The 14,373-nt window shown below is 50.1% G+C and overlaps 1 protein-coding gene across 2 annotated transcripts in view; it reads left to right on the forward strand.

The window, feature by feature from the left end:
* ZSCAN18 (zinc finger and SCAN domain containing 18) overlaps window positions 1-11,150 on the forward strand; it is an 11,433-nt gene extending 283 nt beyond the window's left edge. Inside the window, exons 2-8 of one of the 2 annotated variants that reach the window (XM_045292339.1) lie at window positions 1,591-1,648; window positions 3,306-3,783; window positions 4,803-4,865; window positions 6,129-6,220; window positions 7,575-7,677; window positions 8,493-8,585; window positions 9,435-11,150. In XM_045292339.1, coding sequence (XP_045148274.1) covers window positions 3,348-3,783; window positions 4,803-4,865; window positions 6,129-6,220; window positions 7,575-7,677; window positions 8,493-8,585; window positions 9,435-10,105 — 1,458 coding nt within the window. In that variant the 5' untranslated portion in view covers window positions 1,591-1,648; window positions 3,306-3,347 and the 3' untranslated portion in view covers window positions 10,106-11,150. Of the gene's footprint in view, window positions 1-159; window positions 1,649-3,305; window positions 3,784-4,802; window positions 4,866-6,128; window positions 6,221-7,574; window positions 7,678-8,492; window positions 8,586-9,434 lie in introns of those variants that run through there. The other variant, XM_045292340.1, reaches the window with a different exon arrangement.
* The last annotated feature ends 3,223 nt before the right edge of the window (window positions 11,151-14,373 follow it).

Here is a 14,373-nt window from a genome sequence, read left to right on the forward strand (position 1 = left end):
GGCGTCCCTGTTGAAGCCAGTGAGACCTAGGCTTGGGAGGCCGGCTGAGGACCCCTTGGGTGAAGGCGGGGTGGGGGCGGGGCGCCGCCAGGGCCTGGGGCCAGGCTCCCCTCAGGGTGCGTGTGGGTCACTTAGCTCCTGAGGGAGTGTAGGAGCCTTTCTGGGGGAGCGGTTGGGAGCCGTCGGGGGCGGGGAGAGGTAAGGGCTGGGCCTCCCTCTCCTGGCTGGCCGGACTGGGGGTGTCCCTGTGAGGTGAAGGTGCGACGTCCGTGAGGAGAAGGGAAAGAGGAGGGGCCAACGGTCGAGAGGACCCTAGGCCCGAGGGCCTGCTGGGTGAGAGTTCGAGAAAGGAGAGAGTTACCGCAAGTGTGGAGGCAGGCGGGCGAGCGCGTAGCGGGGATGGAGGGGAAGATCATCTCCTGTGAACCTCTTGGCCCGGAAAGGCCACTTCTTCATTTATATTACAAACGAGGCTCCAATTTAGGGCCGTAAGGGTCTGTAACGACGGAAAAAGCCGAGGGGTGGGGTGGCGTTACAATCCGCTTGCCAGGCAGCAGAGCCTTGCTCTGACTTAGTAGGGTGTTTGGGTAGTGGTGAGGAACACGGCTTCGTTACACAGAGTTGATGGATTTAACAGATACCGAGCCAGACACTGCCCAGGCCCGAAGGCGTGCTTCTTCGCATTCCAGTGGAGAGGGCAGTCAGCAGAAGGGTAAAATGCCACCGGAGTGACGTTGGGGGTGTGGGAGCAGGCAGGGACACCAGGGAAGGCATCTATCTCTGAGGGGTTCAGAGCCAGGCCCATAGGAGGTGAGAAAAGAGTAACCTGGTCCCAGAGGGAGGGAGGGAGGAAGCTGAGAGGAGAGGGGAGTCGAGGTGGTGCTGGTGATGATGATTGTGTAGTATGGATCTTTTAAACTCTGCTTTCCTGGCCACAGGGGAGAGGGGAGCAGTCAAAAATGAGCCACTGCCTCATTTTTTAACAGCTAATTCCTGGCGGTGCCATGGTTAAAGCACTCTGCCACTAACCGAAAGATACAGTTTGAACCTGCCAGCTGCTTTGGGGGTAAAGGATGTGACAATCAGCTTTCCTGCCTTAGAGGGTTGCTTAGAGTTGGAATTGAGTCCATAGCAGTGGGTTTTACTGAGATAATATTTACATACCAGGAATTACCCATTAAAAGTGTACAGATAGTGGTTTTTAGTATATTCACAGAGTTGTGCAACCATCACGACAGTGCATTTCACCGTAGCCCTTATCCAGGGAGAGGCCTCTATCTTACCTGGTGTACCCTGGTAGCAGAAACGTCCCAAGCAGAGGGCTTTAACAAAGAGAGATTTGTTCTCACAGTTGAGGAGGCTAGAAGTACAATTTCCGAGCACCAGTTCTGGGGAAGGTCATTTCTCTGGGCCCTAGTTCTAAGAGGCTACCTGCAAGGACTGTGCATCCAAGGGGTGCTCCACTGCCAACTCTCCTTTCTTGGTCTCTGCAATCTCCCCTTGTTTGTTTAATTTCTTTAATGTCTCAAAACTGGTTGACTCATCATTGTACTGTGCTGCCCCGATTAACAACCAATTCTATCTCATTAGTTTCTTAGAGGTTCGGATTTCCAACACGGGATAATTGTACCCCTTCACAAAAATCAAGGTAATTACATAATACCGGCAATCATGGTCTAGCCACGTCTCAGGTACTTTGGGTTACACAACTCAGCCCCCTACAGCCAGCAATGCCTGGTTTCATTTTACCTCACCAGACAGTTATCTCTGGGAAAGTGGAGTTCCAACTGCAGCTCTGGGCACACACAGGTTTTCCGGAATTCCTTAAGCACACGTTTGGAACAAAACGTGACTTGTTATCGGTGGGTCAGCCATGGGGAGCAGCCCAGCCTTTGCTGGGTGTCTGGGTTGTCTCCTTCCTACCTGGGTCTCCGGATGTCCTGGTTTGCAGTGAGAGGTGCAGGCTGAGGCTGGCCCTGAGGGCACAGGGCACAGCTCTGAGGCTCTGTCCCTGTGTGTTTATCGCTGCTGAGAACATCGTGGACCCAAGGCTAGCTGTGGACTGCTAGCCCATGTTTGGCTTGCAAAACAGGTTTCACATAAACATCTTGAGTTCTGGCTTCCCTGGAATAACGTGCCCACCTTACTCGTCTGGAACTGAGTGGAGAGAGCGCCCTGAGCTCTCCCCGTTGCCAGTCTTCACTGTGCTCTCCTGTACCCCACTCCTTAGACCCCGAGTCTGGCCCTGAGTCCAGATCAGTGTGTAGCCCAGGTATCTGCCATTTCTAAGAAATGGAAGCGGTGGCACCCACCAGCTTCAGAAGGGGTTGTGTACTCCCTAATTTATCACATGTTCTGTTCCAGATGTTCAGCTGATTTAAGGGGAGAAGCAATCCAGATACCTAGCCTTTCCATGTTATTCTAAACTGCAGACCCCAAAATATTCTTTGCTAAGCAAACCTTTTTATTTCTGGGATTAAACCCGAACCTGTCATTATATGTTACATAATCCTGTATGTAAATGAGCATTGTATTGCAGTAATAAACACCCACAAACTAGGTGGCTTAGAATCACAGAATTGCAGACTTACCTCAGAGATAGTGTGTGTTCGGTGCCAGATCACAACCACTAATGTAACTATTGCCATAAAGCTAGTCACATAAGACTTTTGGTTCCCTAGTGCATGTAAAACATATCTACACTATACTGTAGCTTAGTAAGTGCAGTATCAGGATTAAAATGTTATAAATCCAGAACTATCAAAATACAGCACACTTTAGAAAGTGAGCTCGTGTTGGGACAATTGGGACCAGCAGATTGGCTTTTTGCAGGGTTGGCACAAGCCCTCAATTTGCCCTAAGGCCTCAGCGGAGCTGTGTGTGTGTGTGTGTGCGCGCGCACACACACATGCACACTGTGTATACATATTTACAAAATCACGATGTTGAAGGTGGAAGTGGGGAGGCCGGCCTAATAGGTGCAAACTGACAACAGTGCCTGATAAGAAACTCGGAAGGCAGCCCTCCCATGTTTCGGTGGTGGTGGGGTGTGTGTGTGTGTGTGGTGGGGAGACCACTTTGAAAAAGGAGGGTGTGAATGGTTACACAACTGGGAGAATGTAACTAACACCACCAGAATGTACATGTGAATGCTGGTGAATTAGTGTATGCTCTGTGTATACTGTCAGCAACAATAAACTGTTTAGAAAATACAAATGTAAGATACTGGCAGGGCTGGGCACCCACTGAAGGCTCCAGGGAGACGCTTCCTTGGTTTGGAGGCACAGCTGCATTTTCTGGTGCAGGTTCACAAAGAGAAGGTGTCTGCCAAGCAGGCAGCGGGCAACATGGGGGAGCCATGGGCCATCCTGGACCGCTCCCCTGCCACCCTGGAGTTCTCCCGCCTGCACTTCCGGAAGTTTGTTTACCAGGAGACCGAGGGCCCCCAAGAGGCTGTGGCCCGACTACGGGAGCTGTGCCACCAGTGGCTGCGGCCCGAGGTGCATTCCAAGGAGCAGATGCTGGAGCTGCTGGTGCTGGAGCAGTTCCTGGACATCCTGCCCAAGGAGGTCCGGGCCTGGGTGGTGGCTCACCATCCTGAGAGCTGCCATGAGGCGGCCTACCTAGTGGAGGGCCTGACTGAGGGCCTCGGGGAGCCAGTGGAGGCTGCCACCCCTAGGGCAGAGCGTGCTTTAGAAGGGCACGAGCAAAGGTGTTCTGGAAGAACTGGCATCGGTGGAGAGTGGCTTGCCCAAGAGAACTCAATTCCCGCAGGTCTAAGAGGTGAGCATCTCAGAGCTGGTTGGGCAACAGCTCCATCTAAAGAGTACCCTCCCCCTGCACCCCCTGGGAAGTGCCCTCTGTCGTGCCTCATTGGTCAAGACCACTGCTTGGGCTTCTGCCCTCCCTCACATCCATCTTCCTCATGTGCGGAAGCAGTAGGAGGAGGGCCAGGCATGAGTTAGCCCCTTAAGAGCTGGGTAAACGATCAGGGCACCTTTCTGTCCCCACAGTTAGGGAGTGGGTGAGCAGGTGGCAGTCAACACTATGTCTGAGGACTTATCCTGTGGGCCAGGGTCAGAAGCCTGGGTCCCTGCCTGTCTCCTGTGAGTTAGCTGTGTGATTGTTCCTTGGGGCCCAACCTCTGCTGCTATAGCAGAAAAGCACAAGTGAGGGCTTTCACACACACAGATTTATCTTCTCATAGGAGACTAGAAGTCCAAATTTAGGGTGCAGGCTCTAGGGAAGGCTTACTCTTTGTGTGGATCTGAAAACCCATGTTCTCTGAGCTTCTGTCCCAGGTTGATCTTGGCATGTTCCCCACCCCACCCCCATCTCTGCTTCCACCCCTTGCTTGTTTGATCTCTTTTATATCTCAAGAGAGATCACTTAGGACAGAACCTTAGTAGTACTTTCTTGTTAGCATAACAAAGAAACCCCAGTCCTAAGTGGGATTATAACCACTGGTATAGAGGAGCCCTGGTGTAGTGGTTACCTGATGGGCTGCATGGTTGGCAGTTCAAAATCACCAGCAGCCCCTCTGGAGAAAGATTGGGTTTTCTCCTCACACAAACAGCCTTGGAAACCCACAGGGGCTCGCTATGAATCAGCATTGACTCTTATGGCAGTGAGTTTGGTTTGATAGCAGTTAGGATTTACAACACCTGAGGATACAATATAATCCACAACAGTCCTCTTTAGTATCTACAAGGATGCTGTCCAGTTCCCCGAGGGTGGTCCTCAGGTTTGGGGGAGAGGGGCCGGGTGGGAAGTTGCTGAGCTATGCTGTCTGCTATTACCAGGTGGGCCACCGAGTGCCATCCAAGACCCAGAACCCAGGGAGACTTGGGCACGCCCTGAGGCCCGTAAGTGACTGCTGGGCCCAGTGTGGTGGTGGTGGTGGTGGTGGTGGTGAGTCTGACCTGGTGTGGACGGGTAAAGGGCACTGTGTTATCATGGACGTTTTGAAGTCTGTGGTAAGTTCAGGGTTCGTGTAGGCTCTATAAAACTTGCAATGATATTCTTTTTTATTCCTCCTCCTGTGATATTATACATATTGCACGTGTTTAACACAAGCATTGACACAGGAGGAAAAAAGTAATAGTCTCCCCAACTTCTCACCCACTCCCTAAAAATAAACCCAGATGGCACAGTCAGGGGCCTTTCCCATCTTTCACATACCCCTCTCCCTAACACACACACACACACACACACACACACACACACACACACCTGTGGTTGGTTTCCAAGGGAGCTTGTTCAGAGCAGTCCCTACAGCTTTTGCTCCAGGCCTTTGGCAGAGATGTGCCACTGTCCCCTTGCACAGCTGTGCAGCTTCCTGAGTAGCCATTGGCTGACGCAGCCATCGGAGCTCACTGTCAGGGGTTGGTTTCTGCCCTTCCGAGAAAGCCTCAGCACAACACCCTCAGCTGTGTGTTTGGCAGCTGTGTTTGTGCAGGTTGAGTTCTCAAGGTGGAGCATTGGACAAAGGCACTGGGATTTAATACTTCTCATAAAACAAATTTCAACGTGGTTTGCCAAATTTTTGGTGGCTCTTTTCAGTGCCAGGGAGCCCTGGTGGTGTAGTGATCATTAATCCAGCTGCTAACTGCAAGGTCAGCAGTTCAAAAACACCACCCTCTCCCCGGGAGAAAGACAGGGCTTTCTACTACTATAAAGAATTACAGCCTTGGAAACCCCCAGGGGCAGTTCATCCTTGTCTGCTAGGGTCTCTGTGAGTTGGCTTTGGCGCAATAGCAGTGAGTTTGGTGGTGGGTTTTTCATTCACTGCCAGTATTTGAGCATATCTGTTTTCCTGCAGCCTTGGCAGCATTATTTATTGTTGCTTTTAAACTGTCTTTCATCGATTTCAGGGGTGAAACATCCGACCTCCTTGGTTGTAGTGGAATTTTCGGGTCCCTGGTGGGCCTGCGCTTTCTGTTCTCTTATTTGTTGCCCTGTGAGCTGAGGTCAGCTGCTGTGGTAATTGAGCCTGGGATGCAGAGTCTTCCCCACTCTCAGTCTGAAATCCTTTCATTCTCTTCCGGGGCAAGACCTGTGTGGGAGGGACAGTGGGCGGCTCCCTGCCTGGCTGAAGGGTGTTCAGCTTTGTCTGTCTTTCATTCCAGAACAGCCCTTGTTGGACAGTGTACATTTGGATCAGGGTAGACTCCATGAGGAGACACCTGAAGAGGCTAGACCTGCCGCAGCTGAGCCACAGGTGGGTGGGGTCCCTGTGTCTCCTGGCAGGTGGAGGTCATTGCTGAGGGCAGGCTAGGCTGATCAGCTGACAGGGCCTTTCCCTGAGAGGAGGACCTTTGTCACTCTGGTTGTCCAGCACCTTACCCCTCCACCCTTACTGATAGGTTGCCCACTGGGGTCCCCAGAGAGGCCAGCATAGGAGGTGGGTGAAGGCTGGTGGACTGGGAGTTGGGGGCTTGTGTGCTCAGCAGGGGAGGTTCAGGTGCTGCCATCCTCCGAGCCACAGTGGGGAAGAGCCCAGCAAACCTGGAAACAAGCAACACTCACAGATTGTGGACCCACTCACTGGTGGGGGAAAGAGCGGGGAACTGCAAGGCTGCCCAGGGCGACTGACAGCAGACCTCTGAGCTGGGCTGGGGTGAGCAGAAGCTTATCTCGGAGCCTTGGGGAGAGGGTCTGGGAGTGAGCAGTGAGTGTCCCCAGGACACAGGAATAAGACTGGGCTGAATGGCAAGGGCTGGGAAACTGGGGTAACAGAGGGAGGGATCATGTCCCTGCTTCAGTTTCTCCTTTCAGCCCAGTCTGTCCTGATTGCCCAGAATTCACCCCTCCCATTGCCTTCAAGGGCACTGTCATCCCCAGACACAACTAATTCCCCTCCACTCAGTCCCCCGCCCCCCTGTTGCCCTCCAGCTACTGCCCCCAAGTCTAGTCCTGAACAGGGGCGAGGGATTACCCACAATTGAGAACATGATCCAACTCCTTGTCACAGCCATAGGCAGCCCTTGTTCCTCTTGGCTCCTCACAGGTGTTGTCCCCACTTCCCTGGTGGCCCCTGGACTTCCTGGTCTTTTTTTTTTTTTTTAATTGGGGGCTCTTACAGCTCTTATCACAATCGGACCTCCTGGTCTTGCTGCTGGGCCACCTCTCACCAGGGCATGCTGCCCTGGTTTCTGCTTTCATGGCTCTGGTCAGTGATGTTTCCCTCTCTCTGGTGGGAGCAAAGACCATTGCTATCCTGTTCTCATGGTGTGTGAGGCTGAGGAGAAGCTCAGAGGATGAGAAAACCTTGGGGTATTGTCCCTCAGAGGATATTTGCGGACGTCTGGAGATGTTTCTGAATGTCACATGAGGGGGAGGTCTGGATGAAGACTCCGCAATAAAGGCCGGGTGGGCAGGAAGCAGGGCCTTCCGGTGATACCCCACAGGCTGGCTCCAGGGAAAGGGCCCTGCCCGCTGGGGACTTCTGTGTGATGCATGGTAGTAAGAAGATCCCAGGGTGGTACCGCTGGTGCCACTGTTTGGCCCGCTCCTCCCTCTGGATGGGAGGGAGAGTCAGGTGCTGGCTGACCAGGATCCTGCTGCCATTTCAGGAGCCCAGGCTGTTACCTGAACTATCTCTGCACTCAAGGGACTGGAGCCTGCTGGACCCCGTAGAGGAGAACCTGAGGACCTACCAGAAGCTGCTGCTGTGCGGTGAGACAGACAGCCGAGGCTGTTCGGCCCCGAGGTGTAGTGCCCTCCACCCTCTGCCAGTGCGTGGCTGCAGCACAGCCTGTTCTGAGCTCCCCTGAGCACTGTGGTGGTGGTGATGGGGGTGTGGCATAGCATTTGAAGGTGAACACCTTGGCTAAGGACTGCCCCTTTCCTGGATGCGCATTTGAATTCTGCCATGGCCACAGGGTTTCTATGTCTGCAGGCCCTGCCTGTGGGACCTGAAGACCCTAGGTGTGGCGATGAGACATGGTCAGTTTCTCTGGGTGGAGGGTGAGCGACTCCACATTCTTGCCCCCATAGTTTGGCACCAGAAACCTCGTTGTGGCTTCATTTTGTTTTCTTACATATTTTTACTTATTTAATTTTTTAAAATTAAATACTTTTATTGGGTGCTCTTACATCTGTTATCATAATCCATACACTCATCCATTGTGTCAAGCACATCTGTACATATGTTGCTATCATCATTTTCAAAGCATTTTCTTTCTACTTGAGCTCTTGAGATGAGCTAATTTTCCCCCCTCCCTTCCATTTTCTTTTATTTTCAACATTGTTTGACCCTGCATCCCCCACTTCTCAGTCTTGTCCAGGTGGGCCCTTCCCCTTTGCTCCACCCCCATCCCATCCACCCCCATCCCATCCATCCCCAGAACCCTAGCTCAGTGGGGACTCTGACAAGAGGCAGCTTGCCTGGACTGGAATCCTGACCCTGGCTTTCCACAGGACAGGCCTGTTGATTGCTTTCTGTTGTGGTTTCAAGGCCTCTGAGTTCTTTTGGTGTTATGGCTCCACAGAGTTTCAGCTTGCCCAGCCTGATGGGGTCTCCAGGTCGGAAACAGAAGAACTTCAGTTGGTGGAGGGAGCAACAGCTGGAGCCAGTCCTTCAGGTGAGTCCTTCAGTGCTGGCCAGGGCAGGGGCTGGGGAACATGCTGGCCAAGAGAGACTCCACAGCTCAGTCAACCTCAGCAAAGCCCTCAACTTTGACCTCATTCATTGTCCTCCTCCTGTGAGTCCCCACAGCACCCATCTTCCCACCTCTTCCACAGGAGAAGATAGGGGATCTATTTCAACGATCCTCCTGCTGCATAAAATGAGAGATTAGTAACTATCACGATTCTCTGGCTGGATTTAGCTGGGCAGCTGCTCTGTGCTATCTGGTGGCTGAGGGACCCACTCACAAGGCCAGGCATGTGGGTGCTCAAATAGGGCTGAAATGTCCAGACAGCCTCATGGCTATTGGCTAGGGTGGCTTGGTGCCCTTCTACATTGCCTCTGCAAGTGGCCAGTTGAGCTTACTCATGATATGGCAGCTGGGTTCCAAGAGGGCGCATTCCAGGAAGGTTGGCACCATTATGTGTACTTAGCAAATCTCTTGCTTACAACATGTGTGCTAATTCCCCATTGGCTGCAGCAGGTCGCACAGCCAAATGAGTGTGTATATGTGGGTGTTGGGGTCAGGGAGTGGCATGAATCGCAGGTGTGGTTCACTGAGGACCATCTTTCTATTCTCCCCTCACAGTCACCGTCCTTCACGCCTGGCATCTTGCTGCCATTTTTGTTCCTTGCTCATATAGTTGTTTCCTGTTTGAGGCCCGAGGACTCAGGACCACTCACATTTTGGCCCCATTTCAGGCAGCAGGAACAGGCAGGGAATCACACAGTGCATATGTCTGACCCCTTGTGGGAGACGGTGATGGAGAGGTTCACAAGGACCATTCTCATTTCCCCTCCTCAGGCACCAAGTGGGAGGAGGAAGAAGAGCCACAGAAGGTGCTGGATGTCCAAGAGGGGCAGTCACGCCCCGTCGTCATAGTCCACAGGCAGTCGGTCATCCAGAAGCCAGTGCAGGGCAGGGGCAGAGCTGGGGAGCTGGGCAGAGCTATGGCTGCAGACCCAGCCAGCCCACCCATAGGACTGGGAAGAAAGCGGCCCCGCCCTGAGAATCTAGGTCAGCAGACCCCCAACTATGGCTCCAGAATGAATCAGCAGCAGCCATGCCTTGTGAGGGAGAAGCCTGCTGCAGCTGGCAATGGGACTCGGTCCCGGGGTGGGCAGGCCTGGGGTACGTCCACCTGGGGCTCCCCTGGGACTTCAGAGCCCGAGGGGGCCCAAGGGAAGCCCTACGTGTGCAGTGAGTGTGGGGAGGCCTTTGCGTGGATCTCATACTTTTTCGAGCACCACAGGAGACACACTGGCAGGCAGCGCTACGCATGCCAAGGCTGCTGGAAGACCTTCCGCTTCAGTATGGCGCTGGCTGAGCACCGGAAGACCCACGAGAAGGAGAAAGCCTTCATGCTGCGGAGGGCCCTGACCACCCAACGGGCCACACACGGAGCCCAAGCTGCTGGAAGGTCTGGCAGGCTCCTGGAGGGCCTGCAGGGGGACACCGTCCCCTGTGCCATCTGAGACATGGAGAGCAAGCACCGTGGGTAAGAGCACTCTGCTGTATGTCCCCTCAAGAAGGGTGCCTTCTCCTGGCTGGACATCCTGAATTGAATGCTGTGGGGCTCCTTTGAAATTTGTTTTTGGTTTCCTGTGGTGCGGGTGTGCGTGGAAAGCTGCTTAGTTTCTGAAGCACTTCCCCTGCCTGGCCCCCCCGAAGCCCCAGGCCTAGGCCTGAAGCAGATGCTGTTGTCCTCAGTGGGAGCCTCCAGTTGTGAAATGACCACATTTGCTTCTGCAGCCGTTTTAGTGCCACCCATGCATTGGAACACTTGATATTGTGCAAAGCATAGAGTTGCCTTCAGTTGTGTGTGCTCTGTCATTTGTTCGTTCTTGACGCTAACTTTCCCTCGTTTCCTCCTGTTTGAGCTCCTCAGGGTCGCTGTTCAGGAAGCAATCTTGCCAACTCTTTTGGCCTTGCCATAGCTATAGTGTGTCAAATTGACTTCTGAATCCTGAAACGCAGCAGCTGTTTCTTATTTAATTCGTTTGTCTTAAGCTGTGTGGAATGGTTTATAGAGATCCTAAAAACACCAGAGCCTGGTAAGGCAGGGTTTTCAAACTGTGTCTCTCGGCCTGTTAGTGAACCGTGAAGTCAGCTTAGCATTTCAAAGCAGTGAACGAGGACACATCAGAATGTATATTACACTGTCAACACAAGTATTTTGTGAAACTTTCTGGCCAAAAATCTAAATATGGGAACTGAATTGCAATAAAAAATGCATATCTCACTGGAGGTTATAATCAAAAGTCTGAAACCACTAATAAAGGTTGAGGAGCAGGAGCTATTTCTGCAAGGACACAGGAAAGCAAAACTTCTGAGTTACATATTGTGATTGTTTGACTTCTGCATGTAATCTCAGATTACAGCACTGTTTCCATTCTATGTGAGTGTAAAGTTAATTGCTCTTTAGACACAGAAGCTAGTGCCTCTTTTTGTCACTGTGTTTGAGTAATTGATCTCAGACAGTAATAAAAGACATAATAAAGGATGAGTTCCTCACTCTCATTACAGTCTAATGGCTTGTGATTGTGGCTGTGGCTTACTGAAGGGGGTGGGGGGGCCGGGAGTGGTTTTCTGCTCCATGCAGGAACTCAGGAATCCAGGCTCCACCCCTTTGTGCCTTCATTCTCCACTAGACCTCTGGAACATGAGGGAAAGGTCACTGTTCAGGTAACACGTCACTTACTTTCTTCACACTGGTTGAGAAGAACAAACAAGGCTTATGTCACTGGTGCAAGTCAAGGTCAGACAGATCTGAAGGTGGGCAAATGCCTAACCAGGTAGGACCTTCATTACCAGATGAGGGCTTTCTCTTTGCTTGATAGGTGGTAGGAAGCAACTGGAGGCTGTGAGTTGGAAGTAACCCAACTATAAAACCCAAAACTAAACTCGTTGCTATAGAATTGATTCGACTCTTAGCGACTCTATAGGACAGGGTAGAAATGCCCCTGTGGCTTTCCCAGATTGTAACTTTACAGCAATAGAAAGCCCCGTCTTTCTCCCACAGAACAGCTTCATAGTTTTGAACTGCAGATTGCAGCCCAACTTGTAATCACCACGCCACCATGGCTCCTCAAGTATAGGCATTAGAAAGTATGTTTAGAGAGTTCTTAGTTACTATGTAAACAAATTTCCCCCTGACCAAATGGCATGAAATACAATTCTGCCTGGTTTGGAAAAGATTAGTTTGTACTCTAGGCTTCAGTTTGGAATTTGGGAGCCCAAGAGAGTTAAACCTGGGGGGCTGGAATCATCTGAGGATTGACTCAACATGTCTCGTGAGTTTGGGAAGTAGCGCTGTTGACTAGAGCCCCTAAATGGAACCTCTGGTTTGGCATGCTCAAAGAACAGAAGTCCTCGTGTCAGACATGCTACATGGCCTCTCCGAGCTCCCCGCACAAGTGTTCCGTGTACAACCAGAAGCTGCCTAGCCTTTTCCTTACCCTCAGAAGACATCCCCAATCTTCAGTCTGATCTGGCTAGGAAATGCATCTTCCTGTCTTGTTTATTACTTTTGGTACCAATAATTAAAACCATATTAACTACTAATCCAATTAGGCCAGACCCTTTAGAGTTGGGAATGCAGTTTTCCTCATATCCTGGGTTTAGCTCATTCACATTCGCTTTGCTAGCTGGGTGCCATCAGGGAGGGGAGTCATCTCACCTGGTTTAGGGTAGAAGTGATTTCTCTGTGGGTCCCATCTCCTTGTTGCATCCCCATTTGTGAATGGAAAATAGGGGTCTGCACAGGTACACTGGCACAGATAGGAACTGGAAACACAGGGAATCCAGGACAGATGATCCCTTCAGGACCAGTGGTGAGTGGTGATACTGGGAGGGTGGAGGGAAGGTTGGGTAGAAAGGGGGAACTGATTAGAAGGATCTACATATAACCCCCTCCCTGGGGGATGGACAACAGAAAAGTAGGTGAAGGGAGATGTCGGACAGTGTAAGACACGACAAAATCATAAATTATCAAGGGTTCATGGGGAGGGGCAGGGAGGGAGGGGAAAAGATAGCAAGGGCTCAAGACTGATGGCAACAAATGTGCTTGACACAATGGATGTATGTATGGATTGTGATGAGTTGTATGAGCCCTCAATGAAATTATTTTTTAAAAAATAGGGGTGTGTACTAGGCAGTTCAAAACCAGCAGCAGCTGTGCAGGAGAGTCACTGAGTCAGCATTGACTTTCTTTGGTGAAGACTGCTGTAGCAATTTCAACAAACTATTAAAACATGAGTCTGTTGGTATGCAGTTTGATTCTTTATTTACTAAACTATGTTGGAATACCCAAAGCCACAGTTACCAATTTGATTTGAACCCACAGTCACCATATAGGACAGAGTAGAATGGTTCCTTTGGGTTTCTGAAGCTGTAAATCTTTATGAGCAGAAAGACTGATCTTTCTTCCACAGAGCAACTCACGGGTTTGAACTGCTTCTTTCATTTTGGAAAAAAACTGCCACAGAGTCAATTCTGACTCATAGTAAATAGAGCAGCCTTAATATCCTTTGCAAAGGGATCATTCTACAAGAACCACACTCCTAGGGATCCTGGCGTAGCACAATTAGCATACTTGTCTGCTTTCTTACGGTCCAAAACATACTCAAGAATAGCAGCACAGAGGAGGTAGGGTAGACGTAGTGGAGGGAGAACAAAACTGCTGAGCATTACATCAAAAGGTTTTGTTTTATGTTGATACAGGGGAAGAGATTGTTAGATTTATGTTTGTTTTTAAAATGTGACTACTAGAACACTGGAAATTTACCCATTTTCTTAAATAGCATTTAAAATGACCCTCAGATTAAAGTGAGGAACGGTATCCAAAGACTTTAACATGGTACATCAGAGAAAAATGCACTGGAAACTTAAACCCCAGCATTTTGATTAGTTAAAATCATACTGATTTACATAATTAAACTAATGGTTGGTGATTTTTTAAAAAGCAGCCAATGCAATTTAGCTGTGCTTTAAGGTTGGCAAGTCACTACAGACCATCGCTGGAAGGAATGAGGGAAGGGTGTGTGAGGATGGATTGGGATTGCAGGTGTTGGTGTTTTCGTTATATATGTATATGCACGTTTTTCACTATGTAGATTCATGGTTGAGTGAAAGACTTGTCTACTTTTAGAATGTGTGAAAACAAAAGATTACTAAATATCAGAATTGACAACAGTCCAAGAGATTAGCTTGTATATTTTTCCAAATGAATCTTGAAAAACATTCCAATGTGAAGGTGTTGTGTTATTGGGCATAAATGGTGACTTAGAAAAGAAAAAAGCCGTCTATTTATTTTAATAATTTTATTGGGGGCTCTTACAGCTCTTATCACAATCCATAGATACATCCATTTTGTCAAGCACCTTTGTACATGTTGTCATCATGTTTTTAAAATCATTTTATTGGGGGCTCATACAACTCTTATTGCAATCCATATATATACCCATTGTGTCAAGCACATTTGTACATTTGTTGCCAACATTCTCAAAACATTTGCTTTTCACTTGAGCCCTTGGCATCAGCTCATTTTCCCCTCCCTTCCTGCTCCCCTCTCCCTCATGCACCCTTGATAATTTATAAATTATTATTATTTTTTAAAACATTTTATTAGGGGCTCATACAACTGTTAACACAATCCATACACACATCAATTGTGTAAAGCGCATTTGTACATCATTCTCAAAACATTTTCCCTCCACTTAAACCCCTGGCATTAGGTCCTCAT

This window comes from Echinops telfairi, unplaced genomic scaffold (assembly GCF_000313985.2).
Source record: "Echinops telfairi isolate 266 unplaced genomic scaffold, ASM31398v2 ScPeMD7_655;HRSCAF=1070, whole genome shotgun sequence".
NCBI lineage: Eukaryota > Metazoa > Chordata > Mammalia > Afrosoricida > Tenrecidae > Echinops > Echinops telfairi.